Genomic DNA, 24650 nt, shown 5'->3' with positions numbered 1-24650 from the left:
GATGCATAGCAAACAAAAAGAGTCAAAAAGGACCTTGCTGGCCTTGCCCATCCACAGACAGCCTCGTCAGAGGGAGCAGGGGCCATCAACTCAAGTTCCTTGGTCCAGCTCTCTGGCACAGGTGTGATTCTATGCCCACCAAGCAAAGTTAGGAGCATAATTTGTACCAGTTGTGCTGATTTAAATAGTCCAGTCATTGTAAACTGTATTTTCTCCACTTTATAGATTCAGGCAGAGGCTGGAAGGAGTTACTTCACTTGCCTAAGACCTCACACGGTCCAGAAGGGCAGCCAAGGCTTTCCACACAGGCCTCTCTGAACTGTGCCGTCTCCCCAGCGTCCAGGCACCTGTGGATTCAGTTTAGCCGTCACCGTGGAGCCTTGGGGACTGGAGGCCCCATGAGGCAGAGGCCACGCAGGTCTTATGCAGCACAGCCTCCCAGTGCCTGGATCCCCGCACCCCGTTTTCCGGTATCCCCTGCCTAAGCAGGTGGTGCCTCCACGCCTGTTAGTCAAGCCCCAAAGCCAGGAGTCGGCTTCATTCTGATCTTCCCATCCCCTTCTCTCCCCTCCCCCGCCCCACATTTCTTCCATCATCAAGCCTCACTGCCTTTACCCCCGCAATAAGCCACAAACCCATTCACTCCTCTCCATCTCCACTGTCCTCATCCCAGGGCAGCCAGCGTCACCACTGGCTTGGACTCTGCTAACCAGTCTCCACGTTAACACTTGTGTCCCCTATAATCCAGGCTCCACAGAGAAGCCAGTAATCATTGTCGACATCAGTTAGATCATCCCCCTCCCCCTCAAAACCCCTGAAAGTCTTCCCATTGCTCTACGATGGAAATCCTACCATGCCCTGCCTGCTCACATCACGGGCCCCTAGCTCACTCTGTCTTTAACCTCTTCCAGGTCCCTCCCTGCAGGTACACTGGCCTCCCTCTGGTCCCAGCACACGAAGCCTGCTTCAGCCCCGGGACTTTGCATTTCCTGTTCCCTCCGCCTGGGACCCTCTTCTCATCATTCACGTGCATCTTTTTTTTTTTTAATTTTATTTATTTGTTTATTTTTGGCTGCGTTGGTCTTCGTTGCTGCACACGGGCTTTCTCTAGTTGCGGCGAGCGGGGGCTACTCTTCTTTGTGGTGCGAGGGCTTCTCATTGCGGTGGCTTCTCTTGTCGCGGAGCACAGGCTCTAGGTGCGTGGGCTGAGTAGTTGTGGCTCACGGGCTCTAGAGCGCAGGCTCAGTAGTTGTGGCGCACGGGCTTACTTGCTCCGTGGCATGTGGGATCTTCCCAGACCAGGGCTTGAACCGGTGTCCCCTGCATTGGCAGACGGATTCTTAACCACTGCGCCACCAGGGAAGTCCATCGTAAGTGTCAGCTCTCAGAGACGTCTAAAGCAACTGCCTCCTGGTCGCTCCGGTCACTCTTCCCTGACACCCTGCTTGCTCCTCCACAGTGCTTTTTGCTGTTTTGTTCTGATTGTTGTCTGTCTGCCTCGCTGGAACATACATTCCCTAAGAGTTCGGGCCTCATTTGTCTTTATCACCAAGCCCAGGACAGTGCCCAGAATAATACGTGACATCGAGAAGTTGTCAAAAAGATTTGTTGAGTAAATGAATGAATGCACTCATTGAAATGACCAAATGATTGGTTTTAATTGTTCTGTTGACATGAGACTCCAACTCCTTCATTGTTTTAAAGAAGCGAACTCCTAACAAAGAACTCGTAAGAATTATAAGGCAGCCCACATTCATGGCTTTCCTCCAGCTCTGTGAGGCTCCCCATCAAAATGTGAGAACAGAAAGGGGGTGAAACTAACTCACCGCCACGCGGCTCATTGCCTAAGGCGTGTGCTCACTGAGGCAGCTACAGCCTCCAACACAGAGCGGGCCCCAGCCCCCATCTCCCAGGCCCCTACATCGACGCTGGTGATGTGTTGACCCCATCATTGCTGGGACGGGGGTCACGCCACTGCCTGGCAGCTGGAGGTGGAGTGGCCAGCCTCCCCCAGCCTGTGTAACCCATTGTTTCTAAAGAGATGTTGGTGCAGGAGTCGCCAAGCTCTCAGGCCAGCTCTGGGTTCTTTGCTGAGATGGAGGTGTAACCAAGGAAGGGGCTTGAAAAGTAAAAAGGACAGAAAATGAAGACAACGAAGGTAGATGACCTGGCCCTGACACATTGGCCATGAAGCAGGAGACCATCTTCCCCAAGGGGTGGGCCAAAGACTCGGCTACTCCCCTGACCATAAATGGCTTGGCCAGAGCTCTCTGGGAGCCACCTCTTCTCCTGTCACCCTTGCTCTCCCAGCTGGATGTTCCTACAAATGCAAGACACAAGCCAATAACACCAGCAAGAAAGGAGCTTGCTGAGGGCAGTGTTTGGAGAAAGCTCTCGGGAGGCTGTCGGAAATGGTGAGTGAGAGTCAACGTCTTTCCTCTACTTAACCTTCATTTCTCTCTATAAAAAGCAATCCCCTGACTTTTAAATTTGACATCTCCTAATTCAAATATAACTGTACCCTTGGGGCAAGGAAGTTAAGGAGCTTGGCTTTTAATTCTTTTCCAATGTACAATCATTTAAAAACATTCTATCTAGTATTTGCTGATTCCATCTTATATTTTAATACTAAGATTTTTTTTTTTTTTAATTTATTTATTTATTTTAGCTGTGTTGGGTCTTCATTTCTGTGCAAGGGCTTTCTCTAGTTGCGGCAAGCGGGGGTCACTCTTCATCGCGGTGCGCGGGCCTCTCTTGTTGCGGAGCACAGGCTCCAGACACGCAGGCTCAGTAGTTGTGGCTCACGGGCCCAGTTGCTCCCCGGCATGTGGGATCTTCCCAGACCAGGGCTCGAACCCGTGTCCCCTGCATTGGCAGGCAGATTCTCAACCACTGCGCCACCAGGGAAGCCCTAAGGTTTTGTTTTTAAAACCCCACATACAAGGGTGCAAAGTAAATGTTTCAGCTAAATTCAGTTCCCAGTTGAAACAATGGGTCCGACCCGTGCCTTTATCCTTATTTGTTCAGTCTGCCTTCTGCTACATGATCAGCAACAGGGAGAGTCATAAGTTGCATCAGAAACCTTCCACCTTTCTTATTGACTTGATACACGTTTGCTTATGACTCAGTCGAATGAAGCTTGGTAAGTTAGAAGAGGCTTCTGTGATTCCTTTTTAAAGAGATTATTAAAAGGAGTTGACGTCTAGGAGTAAAGTCTGTTAGAAGCATGAACACCTGAACAAATGTAGGATGGGGGGGTGAGCAACAGGAGGACTGAAGGGCTGACCTTCAGGTTAGAGTGGTGACCTCTCCCACCTCTAGGCCTCAGGGGGTGCGGAGGGGCCCTGCCTGCTGGCACCACGTTGGAAGGGCTCTCCTGATCCCGAACCTGCATTTCTAGCTACTAGGAGCTGGGGGAGTAGCCAGACTAGAGACTCGGGGGTCAGAATTCAACAGTCAGGACCCAGTTCCTGAGGAAAGGGCAGTTCAGGGAGGGTTCAGAACATTAGGAAGAAGGCTGTCCTCTAAAGAAGACGCCCTCTGCATTCTTGTTTCTTGAAAATCTTTTTTTTTTTCCCCAATAAATTTATTTTATTTTATTTATTTATTTATTTTTGGTTGCATTGGGTCTTTGTTGCTGCACGCGGGCTTTCTCTAGCTGTGGTGAGCGGGGGCTACTCTTCATTGCGGTGCATGGGCTTCTCATTGTGGTGGTTTCTCTAGTTGCAGAGCATGGACTGTAGGCACGCTGGCTCAGTAGTTGTGGCTCGCGGGCTTTGTTGCTCCGCTGCACGTGAGATCTTCCCAGACCAGGGCTCAAACCCATGTCCCCTGCATGGGCAGGCAGATTCTTAACCACTGCACCACCAGGGAAGCCCTCTTGAAAGTCTTTTAACAAGATGTTAAAACTTAAAAAAAGAAAAAAAAAAGGAGTTGAATTCAGGCTTTGGAGTTGGGAAGATCTGTGATCTAGCCTCTCCCACTTACCAGCTGGGGACCTTGAGAAAACTGTCCTGGTCTCGGTCACCTCAGCCATGGTGTGGAGATGAGAGCGCTCCCCTTGTGGGGAGGTTATGAGTACAGCGTGTGACCACTCACTCATAACAGTGACTGGTGGTTATCCCGTCTCCCCTCCTTCCCATCACAAACAGCAGACTCCTAATGAGTGACAGCCACTGAGATCCTGATGTACCTTCAGAACCATTATGTAGATATCACATAGTGCTTAGACTAGCAATGAGTGCCTTGCACCAAATCCCAGTACTTTGAATATTGCTAATCCATGTAGACAATTCCATCCAACAAGATCTTCCCAGGGGCTTCCCTGTGCCTCGCTCTGTGCTGACTAGGCCATGAAGAATATGACACCACGTGATCCTCCACCTGGAGTGTTTTATAGTTTCAAAAGAGCTGCCACAGACATTATTTCCTTTGGGCTTAGTTAATAGTATCCCTGTTTTGAGGATGGAAAAACAGTGCCTGGGAGAATAGATTTGTTGTGGGGAAATGGAGACCAGAGAGTTTGATTCACTTTCCCCAGGCCACACAGCTACTAAGTGGCTGAGTCTGGACTCAAATCCACATCAGGGGGCTCCAAGCCCAGGGTTGCCTTGCCCCACCCAGCTGCCTCTCTAAAGGACACTGCGTGAGATTCTTCTCCACCCACATTTACGTGATGTTTTTCTTTCCATGAGAGTGCTGTAGTGTGCTTCTACAAAATATAAATGTCTTTCTGAAATTAGCCAAAACCTTCGTCATCCAAATGTTGATAAACAGCACGTGCAATGGCCCACTTGTCGCTGCTCCTTCCTTCTGCTGTCCCCCCAAAGGAAGCTTTGTCCTGGGCCTGCTGACATCAGTACCCAGTGCTCACTGATGAGATAAGGCTCTGGGCAGCTGCGTTTGATGCAGAGACCATCCAGTGTCCTCTGCAGGCTCAGTTGGCATTACCATGAAAGGTAGTGGTTAGGTCCCTTGAGCAGGAAGACCCTGACCTAAGGTGGCCCCGATGTCCCTCTTGTCCTAATACTGTCCTGGAAGAGGAGGTGCAGAATAATTGGGGGCTCCAATTATTCTGCAGAAACTCTAGGCGTCCTGAGGAAGCCTGTAATGTAGTAGAAAGAGGCTGTCACCAGAAGACCCAGTCGTGTGAATTTGGGCAACTTGTTCAAATTCATCATCGATTTTCTTCTCTATAAAGTGAGGGCCCCCTGTTGCTAAGAGACAGAGAAGTGAACAGTCGCCACTGAAGCGTGCTGGCTGGCTGGGGCCATCCTAATTGAAAGATATAATCTCTGGGGCAGGGGGTAGGGGGAACTATACATTGTAGGTGCTTGAAACATTTTTAGTTCACAAGGGAATTTCTCATTCATTAACCTCTCTGAATTCCAACCTTCCAGAAAGCTAGCTAAAACAGGTGTCTCAACAATTTTGCATATATTGGGACTATTGCCTCTAGAACCATCTTCCAGGTTGGATTTGAGTCACATGGACCAATCCCACTTGGCCTGTTTTAAGAGATAAGCTCCAACTGTTCTCATTTATCCGTGAGGTAATTTCTGAGGAGTCCCTGGGCCTCAGCTTCCTCTTCTGTAAAATGAGAGTTCTGCCCTCTTGCACTGTTGGTGGGAATGTAAATTGATACAACCACTATGGAAAGCAGTATGGAGATTCCTTAAAAAACTAAAAATAGAACTGCCATATGACCCAGCAATCCCACTACTGGGCATATACCCTGAGAAAACCATAATTCAAAAAGAGACATGTACCACAATGTTCATTGCAGTACTATTTACAATAGCCAGGACATGGAACCAACCTAAATGTCCATCGACAGATGAATGGATAAAGATGTGACACATATATACAATGGAATATTACTCGGTCATAAAAAGGAATGAAATTGAATTATTTGTAGTGAGGTGGATGGACCTAGAGACTGTCATACAGAGCGAAGTAAGTCAAAAAGAGAAAAATACCGTATGCTAACACATATATATGGAATCTAGAAAAATGGTACTGATGAACCTAGTGGCAGGGCAGGAATAAAGACGCAGATGTAGAGAACGGACTTGAGGACACGAGGTGGGAGGGGAGGCTGGGATGAAGTAAGAGAGTGGCATGGACATATATACACTACCAAATGTAAAACGAATGGCTAGCGGGAAGCAGCCGCATAGCACAGGGAGATCAGCTCGGTGCTTTGTGACCACCTAGAGGGGTGGGATAGGGAGGGTGGGAGGGAGACGCAAGAGGCAGGGGATATGGGGATATATGTATATGTATAGCTAATTCACTTTGTTGTACAGCAGTAACTAACACAATGTTGTAAAGCAGTTATACTCTAATAAAGATGTATTAAAAAAAAAAAAAAGAGAGTTCTGAGGTAGATGATCTTGAAGGCACCTCAGGTCTGAAATGTTAGGATTCTCTAATCCTTCCCAATCTTCCCATTGTTGGCTAGCATTTAATTTTAAAACTTAGCAAACACATTGCTTCTAGAATGACAGAACCAGGTCTTGGGAGGCTTCAGGAAGATCAGGAGCTGGAGTTTAAGCCAAGCTGTGGGGAACCAGGGAGGCTGGGGCTGAATGAGAGCCCAGCCAGGAGGGATGGACACGAATGGGGGCCGGGGCAGGGGTCCGGAAAGTAGAAACTTCAGCTCCCTGAACAAGGGGCAGAAAGCGTCGCCAGCTGAGTTGGAGCAAAGTCCACCCATTTTTCACATCCAGGCAGGGAAGGGACTGGGTAAAGAACAGCCTGGAAAAACTGGCATCAAAGAGCCCAAACTGGAGTGACAGGAGGTGGGGACAGGGAGAAGGAAGGAGCCACTGGAGGCCCTGGGCAGGGTCTGACCCGGGTAGGTGGGCACGTGGGCAGGCTAACATGTTGGTGTCCCATTGAGCCCACAATCTTGAAATATTGATGCCATATTTGGGGGAGAGGTAAGGCTGGGTGCTGAGTGAGGGGAGGGCCCAGAGGGTTAGCCTCTCCTCTGTCGTTCTGACCAGCTCAGCTCCAGCCTGGAACCCCTGCCTCGGACTCTGCAAAAACAGAAGCTTGTCTTCCTCAGCTTCTCCCCCTGGGAAGGGGTTGAAGGAGCAGGCGTTCTTGTTGGAGCCCCTGGGGGGTCTTACTTCCCACCCCAAGAAGAAAGCGCCATCACTTTACACAGTTTCCTCCCTGAAAGGAATTCCAGGGGAAAAAACAATTTTTAGCACTCTGCTGAACTTCTAGTAATGTTTCTGCTGCCCTTTTGGGTCAGGACTGCTCAGGCAATAGCTTCACTGGCTGGTCCCTTAATCGGCCCTGGTTGAGGACCTGGAAAAGGAGAGAGGCCAAGACTACCTTGATGCTGAGGGAGGAACTCATGACCTCAGGCTCCGCTGCTCCCCTGCCGTCTTTTGGGGCCAAGATTGGGAGGGGAGGCTGGGACTGACCGAGCCTGTGGGTCAGTAAATTCTCCTGGAATCCGCCAGGGTCAGTGACATTTGGTGGAGGAGTGAGGAGCCTGGCTGACCATTCCTCGGAGCTCTAATGTTTCCTTCTCTCTTCCAGAGTTTTTCACTGAACTTCACACTGCCGGCCAACACGGTGAGTACAGCAGTCCCCGTTCACCAGGCAGGTCAGCAAAGATCAATGCAGAGTCGACCCTGGGCCTCCAGGATGCCATCACACAAAGCTCATGTGGAGCAACAAGTTACACAGGTGTCAAAGGCACTACGAAGAGCTGGGGGGTGCTGAGAGAAATGTTTTCGATTATAAAAATTATAAATACACATTTTGAAAAGGAAAACAGCAAAAAACCAAAACAGCTAAATTGCCATCAGCAGAAAACACTGGGGACACTAATTCCAGTCCTGTCTGATTCTACATAAATTTTGACTTTTGTTGCTTTTGTACCATGGTCTTCTTATTCTACCCATAATTTTATATGATAAATGTTTTCCATCCACCTTTATAACCGTACTGAGGGTGGTCATATGATATTTCTTCAAGTGAATTATTTCTTTAAGTGATTAATCACTATTAGGAATGATTTTGTGATAAATGTAGGTATAGATAAATCCTTGTCAGCACTTAAGCTGATTTCCTTAGAATGTAGCCTAGAAGGGGAATTATTGGGTCAAGAAGAATGAATGTTTTATGGCTCTGGATTGTGACATTTAGTTGCAAGTCCAAATGGAGATTTGCAGTTGATGATCGTGGACCGTTTCAGTCCAGAATTGACCCTCCATCTTCTGTTCTCGTGTTGTGTAGAGATAACACGCCAGGATTGTTTTCTGACCAGAAGTGCTGCTGTGATGGAGCCAGGTGTTTTCCTGGCCCAGTTTTTCAGCGGTTTTGGCTGTGCCAAAATTTTCTGAAAAGTCATATGGTTATTCAAAGAGAATAAACTGAATCGCCAGGAAAGAGGACGCTTAAGCCCGTGGTCGTGTTTACTGTACCATGGGGGCATCATTCTGGAGAGCAGCAGAAAGGTAGAACCTCGAGACTCACTGCCGGCCTTCTGCTGCCACAGTGGCGGCCCTGACATCTGTCCGTGACTCGCCGGCACCTGCTCTACCCTCCCGGTGCGGCCCTGCCTTCTCAACCTCCCTGACTCACTCTGCCCCCTGCTTCTGCCTCTGCCTGTTGTCTGCAGACAAATTCCCCTATCCCTCTCCTTACCTGTCAAAACCTTTTAATATGGCCACTGCTGGCACTTTCCCCCTGGCTGCTCAAAGGCAGCATGTCCGTAGAGACCCCAGGTTCTGTCTTATCCAGGCTTGGCCCAGCCTACGAAGGAAACTCAGAGAAGCAAGAAGCCATTGCTTGGGGCGGTGAGGGTGAACGGGTCGAGAGGGAGGCCCTTATGCTGTTAGTCATCACTTTGGGAGCATCTCCTTGGTTCACAGCACATTTCTTTTCTTTTTTTTTTAAACAACAGCTCCTGTTTATTTTTTTATTTTTATTTATTTATTTTATTTATGGCTGTGTTGGGTCTTCGTTTCTGTGCGAGGGCTTTCTCTAGTTGTGGCAAGCGGGGGCCACTCTTCATCGCGGTGCGCGGGCCTCTCACTGTCGCGGCCTCTCTTGTTGCGGAGCACAGGTTCCAGACGCGCAGGCTCAGTAGTTGTGGCGCACGGGCCTAGTCGCTCCGCGGCATGTGGGATCCTCCCAGACCAGGGCTCGAACCCGTGTCCCCTGCATCGGCAGGCAGATTTTCAACCACTGCGCCACCAGGGAAGCCCTCACAGCACATTTCTCTGAGAACTGTCCCTCCTCCCTTTGAACCTATGTAGGATAACAGCCACCCCACCCTGCCTGGGACTGTCTGGTTTTAGCACTGAATGTGCTACCACCTAGGCAATTTCTGTGGAAAACCAGGACTGCTGGCCACCCTACCTGGCAGTTATATTTCTACCATAGAACCCTTCCCTTTCGGTGCAGCTGGATGACTGGGAACACCAAAGCCCTGGGAAGTGGGGAAAGGTGGATACTCAGCTCATGAGAGCTTCTCTGTAGGGAGTTGGGGACAGGGCCACATATGCAAATCAGCCCCTACTGGGCCATACTGAACTGTCAAGTATAAAAACTGGGTTGGGATGCTGCATTTGGTCATGGAAGGCAGAGTAGTCTAACGGTTAAGAGCTTGGACCCTGGAGCCAGGCCACTCGGCATCTGCCACTTAGGGCTGTGTGACCTTGCACAAGTTACTTGACTTCTCTGTGCCTCACTCTTCTCTTCTGTAAAATGGGGATAGTTATAGTCCTGCTTCACTGGCTATGGTGAAGAATAAATGAGTTGATACAGGAAAAGTACTTGAACAGCCTGGCACATAGTAAGTTCTCCATAAGCATTAGCTGGTACGATTAGCAGGTGTTCATGAGGGCAGAAAAATCCATCTGGAGAGAGAAAGAAGGAAGCAAACAGGCAGAGAAAAGTACAGGTGAAAGGCTATTCTGCCCAGGAGTGATGGAGAGATCCCAGGAGGGATGGCTTTGGTCCTGACAAGTTCCCGGTCCCCAGCTTCAGTCCCTAGAGAGGCCAGATTCCCACTGCCCATGGGCTCCATGAGGTACTCCTGAATCCTTAGAGGTAACTCATTTTGGGGGGCCAAAGCCAGCCCAAGTAAATTTCTGTAACCTGAAGACAAAACATCTTACCCAAAACGATATGCAACTCTTGGCATCACCCTGAGAAATAGAACCCTTAAGGTAAATGCAGGTTTATGGTGGGGGTGGGGTGAGATTGCGCTTCGGTAAAACTGTAGCTATTTATTTTTTTTAATTTTTAAATTTTTATTTATTTATTTTTTAACATCTTTATTGGAGTATAATTGCTTTACAATGGTGTGTTAGTTTCTGCTTTATAACAAAGTGAATCAGCTATACATATACATACATCCCCATATCTCCTCCCTCTTGCGTCTCCCTCCCACCCTCCCTATCCCACCCCTCTAAGTGCTCACAAAGCACCAAGCTGATCTCCCTGTGCTATGCGGCTGTTTCCCACTAGCTATCTGTTTTACATTTGGTAGTGTATATATGTCCATGCCACTCTCTCACTTCGTCCCAGCTTACCCTTCCCCCTCCCCGTGTCCTCAAGTCCATTCTCTACATCTGCGTCTTTATTCCTGTCCTGCCCCTAGGTTCATCAGAACCATTTTTTTTTTAGATTCCATATATATGTGTTAGCATACAATATTTGTTTTTCTCTTTCTGACCTACTTCACTCTGTATGACAGACTCTAGGTCCATCCACCTCACTACAAATAACTCAATTTCATTTCTTTTTATGGCTGAGTAATATTCCATTGTATATATATGCCACATCTTCTTTATCCATTCATCTGTCGATGGACACTTAGGTTGGTTCCATGTCCTGGCTATTGTAAATAGAGCTGCAATGAACATTGTGGTACATGACTCTTTTTGAATTATGGTTTTCTCAGGGTATATGCCCAGCAGTGGGATTGCTGGGTCATATGGTAGTTCTATTTTTAAAAACTGTAGCCATTTAAGTACCAAGTGTCAATACCTGGTTAGCAAATCTCTCCTTTGATGGGAGCTCTCTGGGAAAGAGGCTTAGGCTTGGAATGCACATTCAGGTTAGATTTATGGTTATCTATGAGACCTGGGAGAAGACCTATAACTTCTCTGAGATCTGGATTTTTTTTTTTTTTTTTTTGTAAAATAGAGACAATAACGGTCAAAAGTCCAAGCCCCTGGGATTTCAGTGTACTCACTGAGGTTGATGAGAATATTCAGTATATAACAGGTCTGGCCAGAGCTTTGCCAAGTTTAAAGGAATGACAAAAGCTTATACTCCCGGTGCTCATTTGATCCTCTTACCAATCCTAGAGGTAGGTACTCACAGCCCTATTTTATAGATGAAGAAATGAGGCTCGTTAGCTTGTGAGTGGAGAAATCGCCATTTCATTCCGGCTAGTGTGAGCCTAGGACTCGTGCTCTTAACCCCACATGGCACCACCTCGCATAGCTTACACGGGTCAGTTGCTAATGTGGAACTCTGTGCCCTGAGATTTATTGATCCAGGTAAGACTTTCATCTGAAATATCTCATAAATGGGTAAAATCCAGTGCCCCTCCTTGAGTGGAGATGTGAAATGGGAACATGTACTGTACTCATTCAATGTAGAATTATCCCAGGAGCATGGATAATTCACAACTTCAGATACCTGCCCAAGCCATTTGCTTCATTGCAGTTTGGAAACAAATAAGGCCTCCTTAAAGAGCCTGGCTTCCACTGGGTATTTAACTTTTTTCCCTTCTAGCAATGGGGACAAGTAGGCCCAAAGTATGCTGGGAAGGGTGTGGGGACTTGGGACAGGAGAAAAACTTTTTGAGTTCTGAAACCTGTTATGGCACATCCACAGGGTGAATAATGAAGACCTCACCTGAATTTCTGATTTCTCTCTCCTTGTAACCCAATTTTATTCCTTCTTACCTGGGAAGCAATCAAGGAGGGCTTTGTTTGGCAGTTGTTTTTAATAGAAAGTTTAGCAAAGGGATGTACTTTAGGCATTACAGCTTAACCTTGGACAGACTGTGTTGTGTGATGTGCATTCTATAGATTTTGTTTTCTTAAGATGTATGTTCTTTTTCCACCCAGACTTCCTCCCCAGCTGTTACCAGTGGGAAAGGAGCAGTAAGTATATCATTTAAATTATGGAGCCTTGGTTTGGTCATTTAGAAAACGGGGATAATGCTGTACCCATCTCATGCATTCATTTTGAGGATTAAATTTTGATATGTGAACTGTCACCAAGCACAGGATCTTCCTCAACTATTATTCTTATGACCAACTTAGTTCAAAAGGGAAGGAGAACACGCAAAATCACAGATGATTCCCAAAGTGTTGAACAAAAGAAGCTAGACACAAGAGACTACATACTTTCTACATGCATCTAGATGACATTGAAAAACAGACAAGACTAACCTACGGTGATGGATTTCAGGATAGAGGTTACACATGCAGTGACTGGAACGGAGCCCGAGGGGTTTCTGGGGGGCTGGTAATGTTCTGTTTCTTCATCTGGGTGCTGGTTACATGGGTGGGTTCATCATGTGAAAAGTCATCAAGCTGTATATTTATAATGTATATACTTTTATGTATTATGTCATTCTTTAATAAAATCACCCCCCCAAAAATGAAGAATCCAGTATTATATGACAGTTGCATATGTGTAGGGATTCTGAACACTATCTTTGGTATTTTCAAATAATCTGCAAATCTGAAAACTTATGGGGCTACAAGCATGGCTATTTCCACCCAGATCAAAGCAAAATGGGAGTCTGAAAATTAATTGGCTCATGCATTTAGTGTAAATAAATTAAAAAATTCATATCAAAATGGTGTGGGATACACTAAAACCTTTTACTTTTTGCCAGACTAATAGATAAGAATGGTATCTAATTGTTGCTTTGAACTGTATTTTAGCTCTTCCTATGTTGATGCAACGTTTGTATTTCTGTTCCTAGGAATGGCCTGTTCATATATTTGTCCAATTTTCTACTGAATTATCGCCCTTTTCCAATTGATTTAAACTATGTACATTAACTCCTATGAAAATGAGCCGTTTGTCATGTACGCTGCAAACAATTTTTCACTGTATTTCATTACCCTTTTGATTTTGTGTACGATACTTAGGGTCCATGTAGGGTTTTGTTTTACTTTTAATCAACCGAACTCTTCCTTTTTTCCGGGAGAACCTGACTATTTTCTCTGTGCAGGACTGTGGACCCTCTCTTGGGTTAGCAGCTGGCATCCCGTCCCTGGTGGCCACAGCCCTGCTGGTGGCCTTACTATTTACTCTGATTCACCAAAGAAGAAGCAGCAGTGAGTCCACCGAGGTGATTAGCAGCTTCTTTGGGTCTGGACGTGTTGGCAAGAGTCGGTATTTGATGAACTGGCTTTGGGCTGAGGGTGTCAGGACCCATATCTGTTTTCTGAGGACAAGGTGGTGGATGTTTCTGTGCCTCAATTTCTGTCTCAGACTCATGACATTATTCTCCAGGCAGAGCTGATTTGTCACACAACTCTTATGTCACGTGAGGATGGTATTTGGGGTGGCAAAAAATAGCAGCGGAGAGGGACGTTTGTTGCTACGGCAAACACATCAGTACAGTGGGTGTGTTTTCTAACCTTGAGAAACAAGGCCACAAGCTTCACAAAGAGGATGGAGGTGATCTTAAGAAAGATGGGAGACAAACAGACCCTGAGGCATCTATCTTAGGGATACGTCCGGGAGTATGTGACTCTATCTATCTTTCTCCTTTTCCCACTTCTGAACACACATCAGTCACAAGGGAATCTCCCGACCCCACCCCATCCAAATACCGGATTGCTCTGGAGACCAGGCTCAGAATTCAAGGGCCACCCTGACCCATGTCCAGCCAGGGTCCATGGTTGTGATACAACTGTGTTGTGTGGACTCTGGGCTCTAATTCCATCCTTATTTATGAACATTCCTGATTGTTCTCACAGTGGTAGGCGTTAACGGGGAGTAAAAAACGTAGGTTCTAACCCTGGCTCTGCCACTGTATGATTTATATGATCCTGGACAAGTGACTTAACATTTTCTGTTTCTTGGTTAGTTCAACTCCAAAATAAGAGTCATAAAAACTACCCACCTCAGGAATTCCCTGGCGGTCCAGTGGTAAGGACTCCGTGGTCTCAGCAGCCTAGGGCCAGGGTTCAATCCCTCCTTGCCCTTGTGGGGAACTAAGATCCCACAAGCTGCGCAGTGCGGCCAAAAAGAAAAAAAATATACCCACCTTATTTATTTAATTAAAAAATTAAAAAAAAAAATTTTTGGCTGCGTTGGGCCTTCACTGTGGCACGCGGGCTTTCTCTAGTTGCGACAAGCGGGGGCTACTCTTCACTGTGGTGCGCAGGCTTCTCATTGTGGTGGCTTCTCTTTTGCGGAGCACGGGCTCTAGGCGTGCAGGCTTCAGTAGTTGTGGCACGCAGGCTCAGTAGTTGTGGTGCACGGGCTTGGTTGCTTCGCGGCATGTGGGATCTTCCTGGACCAGGGCCCAAACCCATGTCCCCTGCATTGGCAGGCATATTCTTAACCACTGCGCCACCAGGGAAGTCCCTGCCCAACTTATTTTAAGAGGTAAGCGGAGGTGTAAGGATGGAAAGAGATCATGGGTATAAAGATGTGTTGACAAGCTGTAAACTTTAAATATATTAAGAAATATTGTGGTTGTTGGTGGTATTATTTAAGTAATGGTTCCTCAATCTTTCAGGGCACTTTAAAATCATCTTGGAGGCTATGAAAATACTAACCACCAAAACCAATTAAATCAGAATCTCTGAATGATAGAGCTGTGGCATTGGTACCAAAAATATCCCAACATTTTATGATGGATCACGTTAAACAGATACTAAAGTAGAGAGAATAGTATAATGAATCTAGTTATTAACAACAGCCAATCTTGTTTCGTCTCCGCTTCCACCCACTTTTCCACACTGTCAACCTGGATTATTTTTGAAGTAATTCACAGTGATATCTCTTGTTTATGTTTTTTCTGGGAGGGGGTAGTTATTATCTGTTTGTTTATTTTGTTTTATTTTTAAAGCTCTCTGGTGATTCTAATGTGCAGCCAGGTTTAAGAACCGCTGATTTTAATCATGGTCATGGGCAAATACTGTAACCTTTCATTTCTTCTTCTTCTTTATTTTGTTTTATTTTTAAAAACAACTTAGGAAAGTGAGAGGCCTTGTGAAATCTCAGAAATCTATGACAGTCCCAGGATAGCTGAGGTAAGAACTGTTGGTTATAAACACTATACATCATTCACATGGCAAACAAGCTAAGGGTCTTAAAGCCTCTGGTGTACAGGAGAAGTACAGGGTAAGCACAAAGGAGGTTCTCATTATATTTTTACTGGCTGGACAGGAATTCAAGATTTATTTAATATTAGAAAATTAATTTAATATCACTTATTTCACTGGTAAAAGAGAAAAATCATGTGATCATTTCCATAGAAGAGAATTCAAAAATATTATACAGCCATTTGTGATGTGAACTAGCAAACCAAAAATTTAAAAGGTACTTCCTTAACTTGAAACAAGACATTAAAAAAAAAAAATTACAGCAAATATCATACCTAAAGGTAAAATGTTAATGATTCTTTTTCAGATCAGAAACAGAACAAGGATGCTCACTGTTACCAGTTCTATCTGATATTATATGTTAGGCCCCAGTCAATGCAGCAGGATGAGAAAAAGGAGTAGAAATTCACTCAGTGCAGGAGAATCCTTTCACAATGTATATGTATGTCAAATAATCACACTATTCTCTTTAAATATCTTACAATTTTATTTGTCAATTATACCTCAATAAAGATTAAAAAAAAAGAAAAAGAAGTAGAAAGCATAAGACTGGAAAAGAAGAAACAAAAATGTCATTATTTACAGATGATATGATTATCTACATAGAAAAGCCAAATTATCTACAGATAAAATAATAGAACTAACAAGATATTTTAACAAGTTTACTGGATATAAAATCAATATTAAAAAGTAATTCACATTTCTAAAAATCAATAACAATTAATTAGAAAAAGTAATTTTCAAAAGATACCATTTTGTAGTGGTAATAAAAATACACAGAATGATGAGGAATAAATCTAACAAAAACCTGTAATCCCTTTATGGAGAATAGTAAAACTTCAGTAAAAGATATTAAGTAAGACCTAAATAATGGGAGTTTGTATTTAATGCTCCTGGATAAGAAGACTCAATAGTATACAGATATCAAACAACTTCAAATTGATCTATATAATAAACGTAATTCCAATGAACCTCAACAAATATTTTTCATGGAACTCAATAAGATGCTTCTAAAATCTATACAGAAGAAGACAGAAAAAAATTTTAGGTACCAGCAGACAGATAGAACAAATAGAAAACAAATAGGAAGGGCTTCCCTGGTGGCGCAGTGGTTAAGAATCCGCCTGCCAAGGCAGGGGACACGGGTTCGAGCCCTGGTCCAGGAAGATCCCACATGCCGCGGACCAACTAAGCCCGCGCGCCACAACTACTGAAGCCCGCACGCCTGGAGCCCGTGCTCCGCAACAAGAGAAGCCACTGCAATGAGAAACCCGTGCACTGCAAGGAAGAGCAGCCCCCCCCACCGCCACAACTAGAGAAAGCCCCTTTGCAACAAGGAAGACCCAATGCAGCCAAAAACAAATAATAGAAAAATAAATAAATTTATAAAAAAAAAAACAAAAAAACAAATAGGAAGATGGTAGATTAAAACCCAACCATATCAATGATCACATTGATGATGTCCAATGCTTTGAAAACTATTTGTTCCAAACATTTTGTCTGATGGTTGGTTGGTTCAGGTGGGAGGGTAAGTCTGGCTGCTGTTACTCCAACTTGGCCAGAAGCAAAAGTCTTTGATATATATTTTTTTAAACCTGTTTGTTTTCTCAAGAATCCTAGGAGGTTACCCACACAGGAGAAGAATATCATGGGAGCAGAAGAAGCCCACATATACGTGAAGACTGTTTCAGGAAGTGAGAAGCCCATTCGTGACACTCACCGTCCTGCTGTCGAAGTGGAGAGAAGGAGGGGATTGTGGTGGCTTATTCCCAGACTGAGCCTGGAGTGATGCAGCACAGCCAAGGAGCAGATCTGGAGCTGGAACAGAGCTAAGCACACAGGGATTTGTGCTTGGAGTGAGGAGAGACGCCACGCTGCTTCTTAACCAATCCAAATTTCATTTGCAGATCTGGAAAACTTTGGGGTTGACTTTACTCTTCAAGGAACAGATCTGATAAGGTTCATTCCAACGCTCAGACCTTGTGGTTTAATAAGCAGTGAAGTCATTCTGCATCCAAAAGGAGCCCTTGGATCCTGCTCCTGACCCCGGTGGGGATTTGCTTTACTTTGTGATTTGGGGAAAGGGGTTTGATTTCTCAGTGACTTGCCTCCTCATCTTTTTTCATATCCGTTTTCTCAAAAGAGCCATCAGACCTGGCTTCCATGGGCAAGTTGGCCAAGGCTAGCATGGTGCAAGTTGGGATATAAATGAAACGTACAGAGGATGTGTGAGGAGAAGCAGTTCCTTATTTCTGAACAACTCAGGGTAGAAACCATGTGGAACCACAAGTTCCCTGACCACAGGGGCAGCCCACTGCTGCGTCATTCATCACTCCCACTTGTGATCAGAGGGTATCTAAGGATACCCTGTATGAGCCCATTCTGTAATGGGCTCTGTGTCTGTGTGTGGGTGCGTGTGCACGGAGGGTAAATAGGGAGAAGGGAAAGCAGAGGTTGTTTCAAAAGATTATTAGAAATGAGGGTTATACCCATTTTGCGGGAGTGGAGAGAAAGGCCCAAGTCCTTGGACCATCATGGGGAAAAACTCATTAGCAGGAAGAAAGATCAAGAGGACTCTGAGTGGATGAACACAGGACCAAAGGGATGGGCCAAGTAGCAACATGACTGTCGTTTGAGGGGAGCCCATGGACAGTGTCACCGTCGCTTCTGTGAGGAGGCTTACAGGAGTCCTGGTTCCCCTATGCAGGTCCATTGCTTGTGAGCACGCCAGGTCTCCTGGTGGGAGAACCTGGGTCCAGGGCATCTTGGGGTCCACCCACCAGCTCCATGGGCCTCCTTGAAATGCTGTGGAAACATTCCTTTCTCACACGGGGACCCTGATTGCTCAGAAACACACCTCCTCTTCTTCAAATAACCAAGGACAGGTTATACACATCCAATCACTGCCACACGCTAACACATGCTCTTCAAAGCTCTTTGTGAAATTCAGTTTTGTACCAAGTCCACTGAGTCTAGTCACGTTAACAAGCAGATTTGGCCGTTTTTAAGCAGACATGCCCAGGGATCCAGGTGCTTATACTTCTCTTACACGTTGGGAAGGACCTTGGATTTGCTGAGAACATGACTGTGGCCTTAGCCTTGACACTCACAGGTCTGAGCTCTGGAGCATATCATGGACCTTAGCTCTCTATGTACAAAATGGAGATAGCCGTTTTCTTCCTCCTACCCTTAGGGGTGTTGTGAGGCTGAACGGAAACAGGCAAGTGAATAAGTTTTGTTTCTGATCTGAAAAAGAATGATTAACATTTTACCTTTAGGTATGATACTTGCTGTAATTTTTTTTTTAAAGATGTCTTGTTTCAAGTTAAGGAAGTGCCTTTAAAATTTTTGGTTTGCTAGTAGTCTGTAAAGTGAGACTTGTATTTTGGATCATTTATTTTAATTCTACTTGCAATCCATTACTTAGTATCTTTATTTTAAATGGTTTCTACTAAATTAGCTAGATTCAGTATTTCTGTCATTTTTTTCCTGCTATGATGCACAAGAACTCATTTTAGAATAAAGTGAAGAGCAAAATGATCATTCTTGTGGACCTTCAACATGTCTATGGTGTTTCTCCGCCTATATTAAAGTATATGACATTGACCCTGGGGTTGGAATCAAGGGTATCCCAGGGATATTACTGGTGCTGGCACTTTCTTGGCTGGGCTTGTGATGGAGATGTTCAGTCCTTCACAGAGGGCAGCCCACGTTGTGAGGAAAATGGTGAAACCAGAAGTCAGAAGCTCCAGCCCCCCAACCTAGGGTCGGTGCTAGCGTTGGGATGACCTTGGGCCAGTCACATTCTAGAAAATGCAAACTAATCAATCGTGACAGAAAGCATATCAGCAGTTGCTTGGGGATGGTGGGGTGAGGAAGGATGGGAGGGAGAGATTACAAAGGGCCAAAAAGAAATTTTGGGGGGTAAGGATATGTTCTCTATCGTGATCGTTGTGATAGCTTCGTGGGTGTATTACACATCAACACTTATCAAATTGTACACTTTAGACATATAATTTATTGAAAGTCAATTCTACCTCAATTAAGCTTTTTTTGTTTGTTTGTTTGTTTGTTTAAAGCATTCAAGCCACACAGAGTCAAAATCTCTCCTTCTTTATTCAGCATTTTGCCAGGAGAACAAGAGGACATGGGAATGTGATCGGTGTCCTAGAAGGACAAATGCAGTCTTTCTCTGGAGAAGTTAGAAACAGACAAAAATAGATTCATGTACTCAGTGCCTAAGATGTAGAATGAAATCCACTCTCAAGGGCTTTCAGTGTCAGCCTGACCTGAAGACCTGAAAAGCTCCCAACACCACGTGTACTGCAAAAGCATTTTACCCCAAAGAATGATGGGCGAGTTACCCAAACTAGAGGCAAAATTAGGATTCCTTTAAAACTAGTTTAGGAAGATGTGAATTCCGTGAAGTTGTATGCAAATTTTATATGCATAATTATTATTCGGGGGCCAGATTCCATGATTCCCTTCAGATTCTCAAAGGGATCTGCAACACCCTCCCAACAGTTAAATGTAAACAGTGGTAATTACAGTTGAAGGTTAGTGACAAAGATGTCAAATTCAACCTTTCTTAAGCGTCTTGTTGCCACACCTTTAATACAAACTGATTTGAAATTAGTAATGGTTGTGCCTTGTTAGTTTCATGATTATATTTCTATAGAGAAAGGAAAATGGAGGGAAAAAATTAACCTTTCCTATATAGATGCCTGTTTTCATGAAGGTCATGGAGATTATTTGCTAAGAATACTTGGTAAGAATTATAGGTAAGAAGGCTGAGTGGGAGTTTTGCTGTACTTCACACTCGATGCATCATGTTGGAAAATCATTCAGCCTCCAAAGGAGATCCTATCCCCCATCATCACCATCATCATTATCATCTTCGCCATCATTAATTTTGCAGCAAGAAGGTAGAGATGGTAAAGGTGAATAACCTCACTCTTTCTGCCTCCTGCCACAGGGTTAAGGAAGGCTAAAACACTGGACACACTTTCAGACTGGTTTCTTGTGAAAATATTATCCCCTACATACCAGGGACATGTAGGATGCAAAATGGATTGCAGGCCACAGTGCCATTCGAATCCAAGTACACCACAGTGAGGGTCATGAAGAGTCTCCCTTGTTTCCAACTTCAGCAAAGGAGCTGGATTTCTTTAAAACAGTATATTCTTGTCCTTGGATTTACAGTGCCAGCCCGTATGAGAGGACTGATTTGTCTTCTTAAGTCGTATGCCTGCCTTTCTGGGAAGCAGTCCCCAGGTGCCTGAACGATGCCCAGATTATATGAAAAAGACTAATCCCTGTTACATTTATAGCACTTTTTAGTTTTCAAAGCACTTTTCATTCGTTATTTTGTTTGATTTTTACACCAAACCCAGGAGGTAATGCTGTGTGGATGTTACTTATGCCCATTTTACAGATGAGAAAACTGGGTGTCTACAAAGGTAATTTTATTGGTCCTGGAAATTATAAAGCAAATTGCTTTTGAGGGATGATTTAAGTTTGCAGAAAGAGTAAAGGATAATGAGTTTAATTGATAATAGAGGTGGGTTTCTGTACTGTTCTGGGTCCTTTGATATACATGTTGGAGGGAAGGGTTTGAAATACTTACAGTGGTGTGAATTAATTGAAAAAAAGTGCATTCATAACAGATAAAGTTGACTCCCACTATAGCTTCCATCTATCCGTAAGAGATAAAGGTCGGTGAGTACCCGAAAGTCCCTGTAAAGTAGCCCTTGATTTCCAAGAAACTCCAGAGTCATGGGACAGGACCTTTGCCTCCTGTCACCCTCAGCCTGGTGCCTAGAGAGTTTCAGGAGGCGTAGCTGGTGCTGGTCAGGTCAAGACAGGCTCTGGTCTGGGGGTCCAAGAGCCAGGACTGTAGTCCTAATCTTCACCACCTCCTGTTCTGGCTTCAGGGGGTTGGTACTTACTGGTATAAAGTACTGCAAGTGAAGCACTGGCAGTGTACTTAAATGTCACTTCCCCCAAGGAAAGTAACTTGTTCTTTGGTCCTTCACAATCCAAAGGATCCCAGATCAAGCACTTTAAAGTGTTAGCTCATCTAATCCTCTAGCAGATGCAAAGGGAGAAACCATTGTCATCTTGATTTCACAAAAGAGGAAATCAAGGCTCAGCGAGGTTAGGTAACTTGTCCAAGGTCACACAGCTAGTAATGAGGGGAGCCCGGCTTGTGTGCATAATTTCTGCCGAATCAACAGAGACTCTGGCATTAACTGTGTGACTCTGGGAAGGCCAGGGCCTCTCTCAAGACCTTGGTTCGTCACCTGCACAACAAGAGGGGTGGACTAGGATGTCTCCAAGTTCCTGTTCAATATTCTTGGGCTTCTTTGAACTGCTATTATGTTGTACTTGCCGCCGAAGGTTCTTTTGTCTGCCACCAGAGGGCGCTCTGCTCCCAAAGCAGGAGGCACTGGGGAGCGCTGAGTTCCAATTAATAGTCGTCACCTTAATTGATAAAATTCTGGCCAAGAACAAAAATTCGTGTGAAGCTTTAGCAGAGGGAATTTGTGGAATTCCTAACAAGGCTTTCCAAATAAGAAAATTACCTCAAGAACCCCTGTTAGAATCTTTGCTGTTCTCATGGGGAAACTCCTCCATCACGTACCTCCTAGGGCTTTTGTGTGGTGGGGACCTTGAGAAAATCAGCGCTGGGCAGTTGGTGAGTGAAGGTAAGCAGGCCACCTGCACGTTTCCCAAACATCAGCCCCCTGTGCTCCTCTATCTTCCCTCCCAATTCTTGCCATGTCCCCATCCCACTGGTAATATTTACTAAATGTTTTCCCCTACATTGATTCATTTTTCTCACTTAAATAAGTGTACTCAGAAGGGAAGCTTTATATCACTATTATAAATGGAAAAGCATTATTTTTGTAACATGTATGAAAATAAACACCTTTCTAGAATATAACCTCCATGCTTAGAATCAGAGAGTTTTGTTCTGTTCCATGCCCAATGCCTAGAAAAATGAGTTACTTAGTAGGCACTCAGTGAATATTTTTTATTATATCAGTACAAAGGTATTCATCTACATACTACCTAAATAATCTTGAATATCATACTCGGGAAACACTGGGGCAGTGGAAGGTACTAGGAGAAAACTTGGTGGATTTGGGGATTTGAGGCTTGTGAACATGACCTGCCATGTGATGTCAGACCATGAGGCACTTCTCAGTGGAAGTAGCTGCTGTCCACTCCCCACCCCCCCATTTCCCCAGCTCACCTTAGCCAGCAACTCCAGATGTGACACGTGTACATATACCTGAAGCCCTGTCCAGCGTATAACTGTTTTCAGCCTGAACTGTCTTTTGGTTCCAGGATAGGCAAAAAGCCTTCATCTGCCACTTCACATCCACTAGAATGGCTCTCATTAAAAATAAGCAAAACAAAATAACAACAAAAAACCAAAAAAAAAAAAAAAAAAAAGAAAAAGAAAGGAACAAATCTTGACAAGGACGTAGAGAAACTAGAACCCTTGTATACTGTTGGCAGGAATGCAAAATGGTACAGCCACTATGGAAAACAGTACAGTGGTTCCTCAAAAAAATTATAGAATTACCATGTGATCCAGCAATTCTTCTTCTAGGTTTATATTCAAAAGAACTGAAAGGAAGGACTTAAACAGATATTGGATACCAGTGCTCATAGTGGCTCTATTCACAATAGCCAGAAGGTGGAAGCAACCCAAATGTCCATCAACTGATGAATGGATAAATAATATGTGGTATATTAGATGTACAATGGAATATTATTCAGCCTTCTAAAGGGACAAATGCCACAACATAGATGAACCTTGAAAACATTATGCTAAGCAAAACAAGCCCAAAACAAAAGCATAAGTATTGTATGATTCCACTTACATGAGGTACCTGGGATAGGCAAATTCATAGAGACAGAAAGTAGAACTGAGGTTACCAGGGCCTGGGGGGAGGGGGAGTGTGGAGTTATTGTTTAATGAGCACAGAGTTTCTGTGAGACTGTTCAGTTCAGTTTCTGTGAGACAGTTCAGTTCTGATGAGACAGTTCAGGAAATGGATAGTGACGGTGGTTGCACAACTTTGTGAAAGTAATTAATGCCACTGAATTGTACCCTTAAAAGTGGTTAAAATGGTGAAATTTATGATACATATATTTTGCCACCAAAAAAAAAAAAAAAGCTTTCACCCGATAAATTGGAAAAGCCTTTCCTGGAAAAGTCACTTGTGTTGAGAAGGTTCTGGGTCCAACGGATTGATTATCAATGTCTACAGGGCAGGGGGAGTGGTGGCATTCCTGTCGCGCATCTGTGTTCCCTGCGGGCTAACTTCCATAAATTGACTCTCAAATGGGGAAAGTAGCTCTTGTGTCATTGTTGTAACTTGGAAGGGTTCTTTTGACCATTCGGACTCCTGAACTCCACAGGTGAGAGGATGAGCCCAAACACTGACACCTAAGGGAGCTGCTCAGACCCTGAAAGGAGAGGCAGTGGCTGATGCCTGAGGGCTGGTGCTGAACTGGAGACCTCGGCCCAGCCACGGAGGGCAGCACCCCTCAGCAATAGCCCCTGATGCCAGGTAGGAATGTGGCCCATTGTTGCCATGAATTGTTTCCCGAGAGAAGTTATAAATCCCTTTTTTTTTTTTTTTTTAATGTACTCTATGAGGTTTTAAGCACTGATCACTAGTTTAAAAATTTCCTAAAACACAGTGAAGGCCAAACAAGATACACCTATGGGCTGTATTTGTCCCATGGGCTGCCAGTTTTTACCTCTGTCATACAAAACAAAAACTTCTTATTCCCCCTTTGACATTTTCAGCGTGCACAAGAAGGCTTGGGAAGTTCATTTCCAGAAGTTCATTCCAAAAACAAGCTCTGGGAATTCCCTGGTGGTCCAGTGGTTAGGGCTCCACGCTTCCACTGCAGAGGGGGCGGGTTCTGTTCCTGGTCGGGGCACTAGGATCTTGCATGCTGCACCGTGCTGGCCCCCCAAAAAATAGAAACAAAAGCTCTGGCTCCTGGATCAGCTACCCTTGTTGCTGCTTATAAAACATGATGTACCTTCCCTGGTCTCTGTGCTCGAACCACGAATATGGATCCAAATCCTCCCGTTCTTTAAAACAATAGAACAAAAAAGAATGAAATTTTGCCATTTGCAAAACATAGATGGACCTGGAGGGTATTATGCTTAGTGAAATATGTCAGACAGAGAAGGACAAATACTATGTAACACTTATGTGTGGAATCTAAAAAATAAAACAAATGAATGAATATAACAAAACAGAAATAGAC

General features: G+C 44.7%; 1 protein-coding gene across 8 annotated transcripts; it reads left to right on the top strand.

The window, feature by feature from the left end:
* The first annotated feature begins 1041 nt into the window (after positions 1-1041).
* OPALIN (oligodendrocytic myelin paranodal and inner loop protein) lies at positions 1042-23999 on the top strand. 8 transcript variants are annotated; one of them, XM_082406597.1, is made up of 8 exons: positions 1042-2414; positions 7558-7593; positions 9349-9474; positions 12117-12152; positions 12315-12519; positions 13238-13357; positions 15219-15275; positions 16960-23999. In XM_082406597.1, the coding sequence occupies exons 5-8, from the start codon at positions 12406-12408 to the stop codon at positions 17134-17136; spliced, it is 468 nt and encodes a 155-aa protein (XP_082262723.1). In that variant the 5' UTR covers positions 1042-2414; positions 7558-7593; positions 9349-9474; positions 12117-12152; positions 12315-12405; the 3' UTR covers positions 17137-23999. The 8 variants fall into 8 exon arrangements, with proteins under 8 accessions (XP_082262723.1, XP_082262720.1, XP_082262727.1 ...); XM_082406594.1 differs by having other exon boundaries at positions 12117-12519; XM_082406601.1 differs by lacking the exons at positions 9349-9474; positions 12315-12519.
* Positions 24000-24650: the final 651 nt, after the last annotated feature.

Source organism: Balaenoptera borealis (assembly GCF_965194805.1).
Source record: "Balaenoptera borealis genome assembly, chromosome: 10".
NCBI lineage: Eukaryota > Metazoa > Chordata > Mammalia > Artiodactyla > Balaenopteridae > Balaenoptera > Balaenoptera borealis.
Note: the sequence above shows the minus strand (reverse complement) of the source record. Positions and strands in the feature narration are given on the sequence as shown.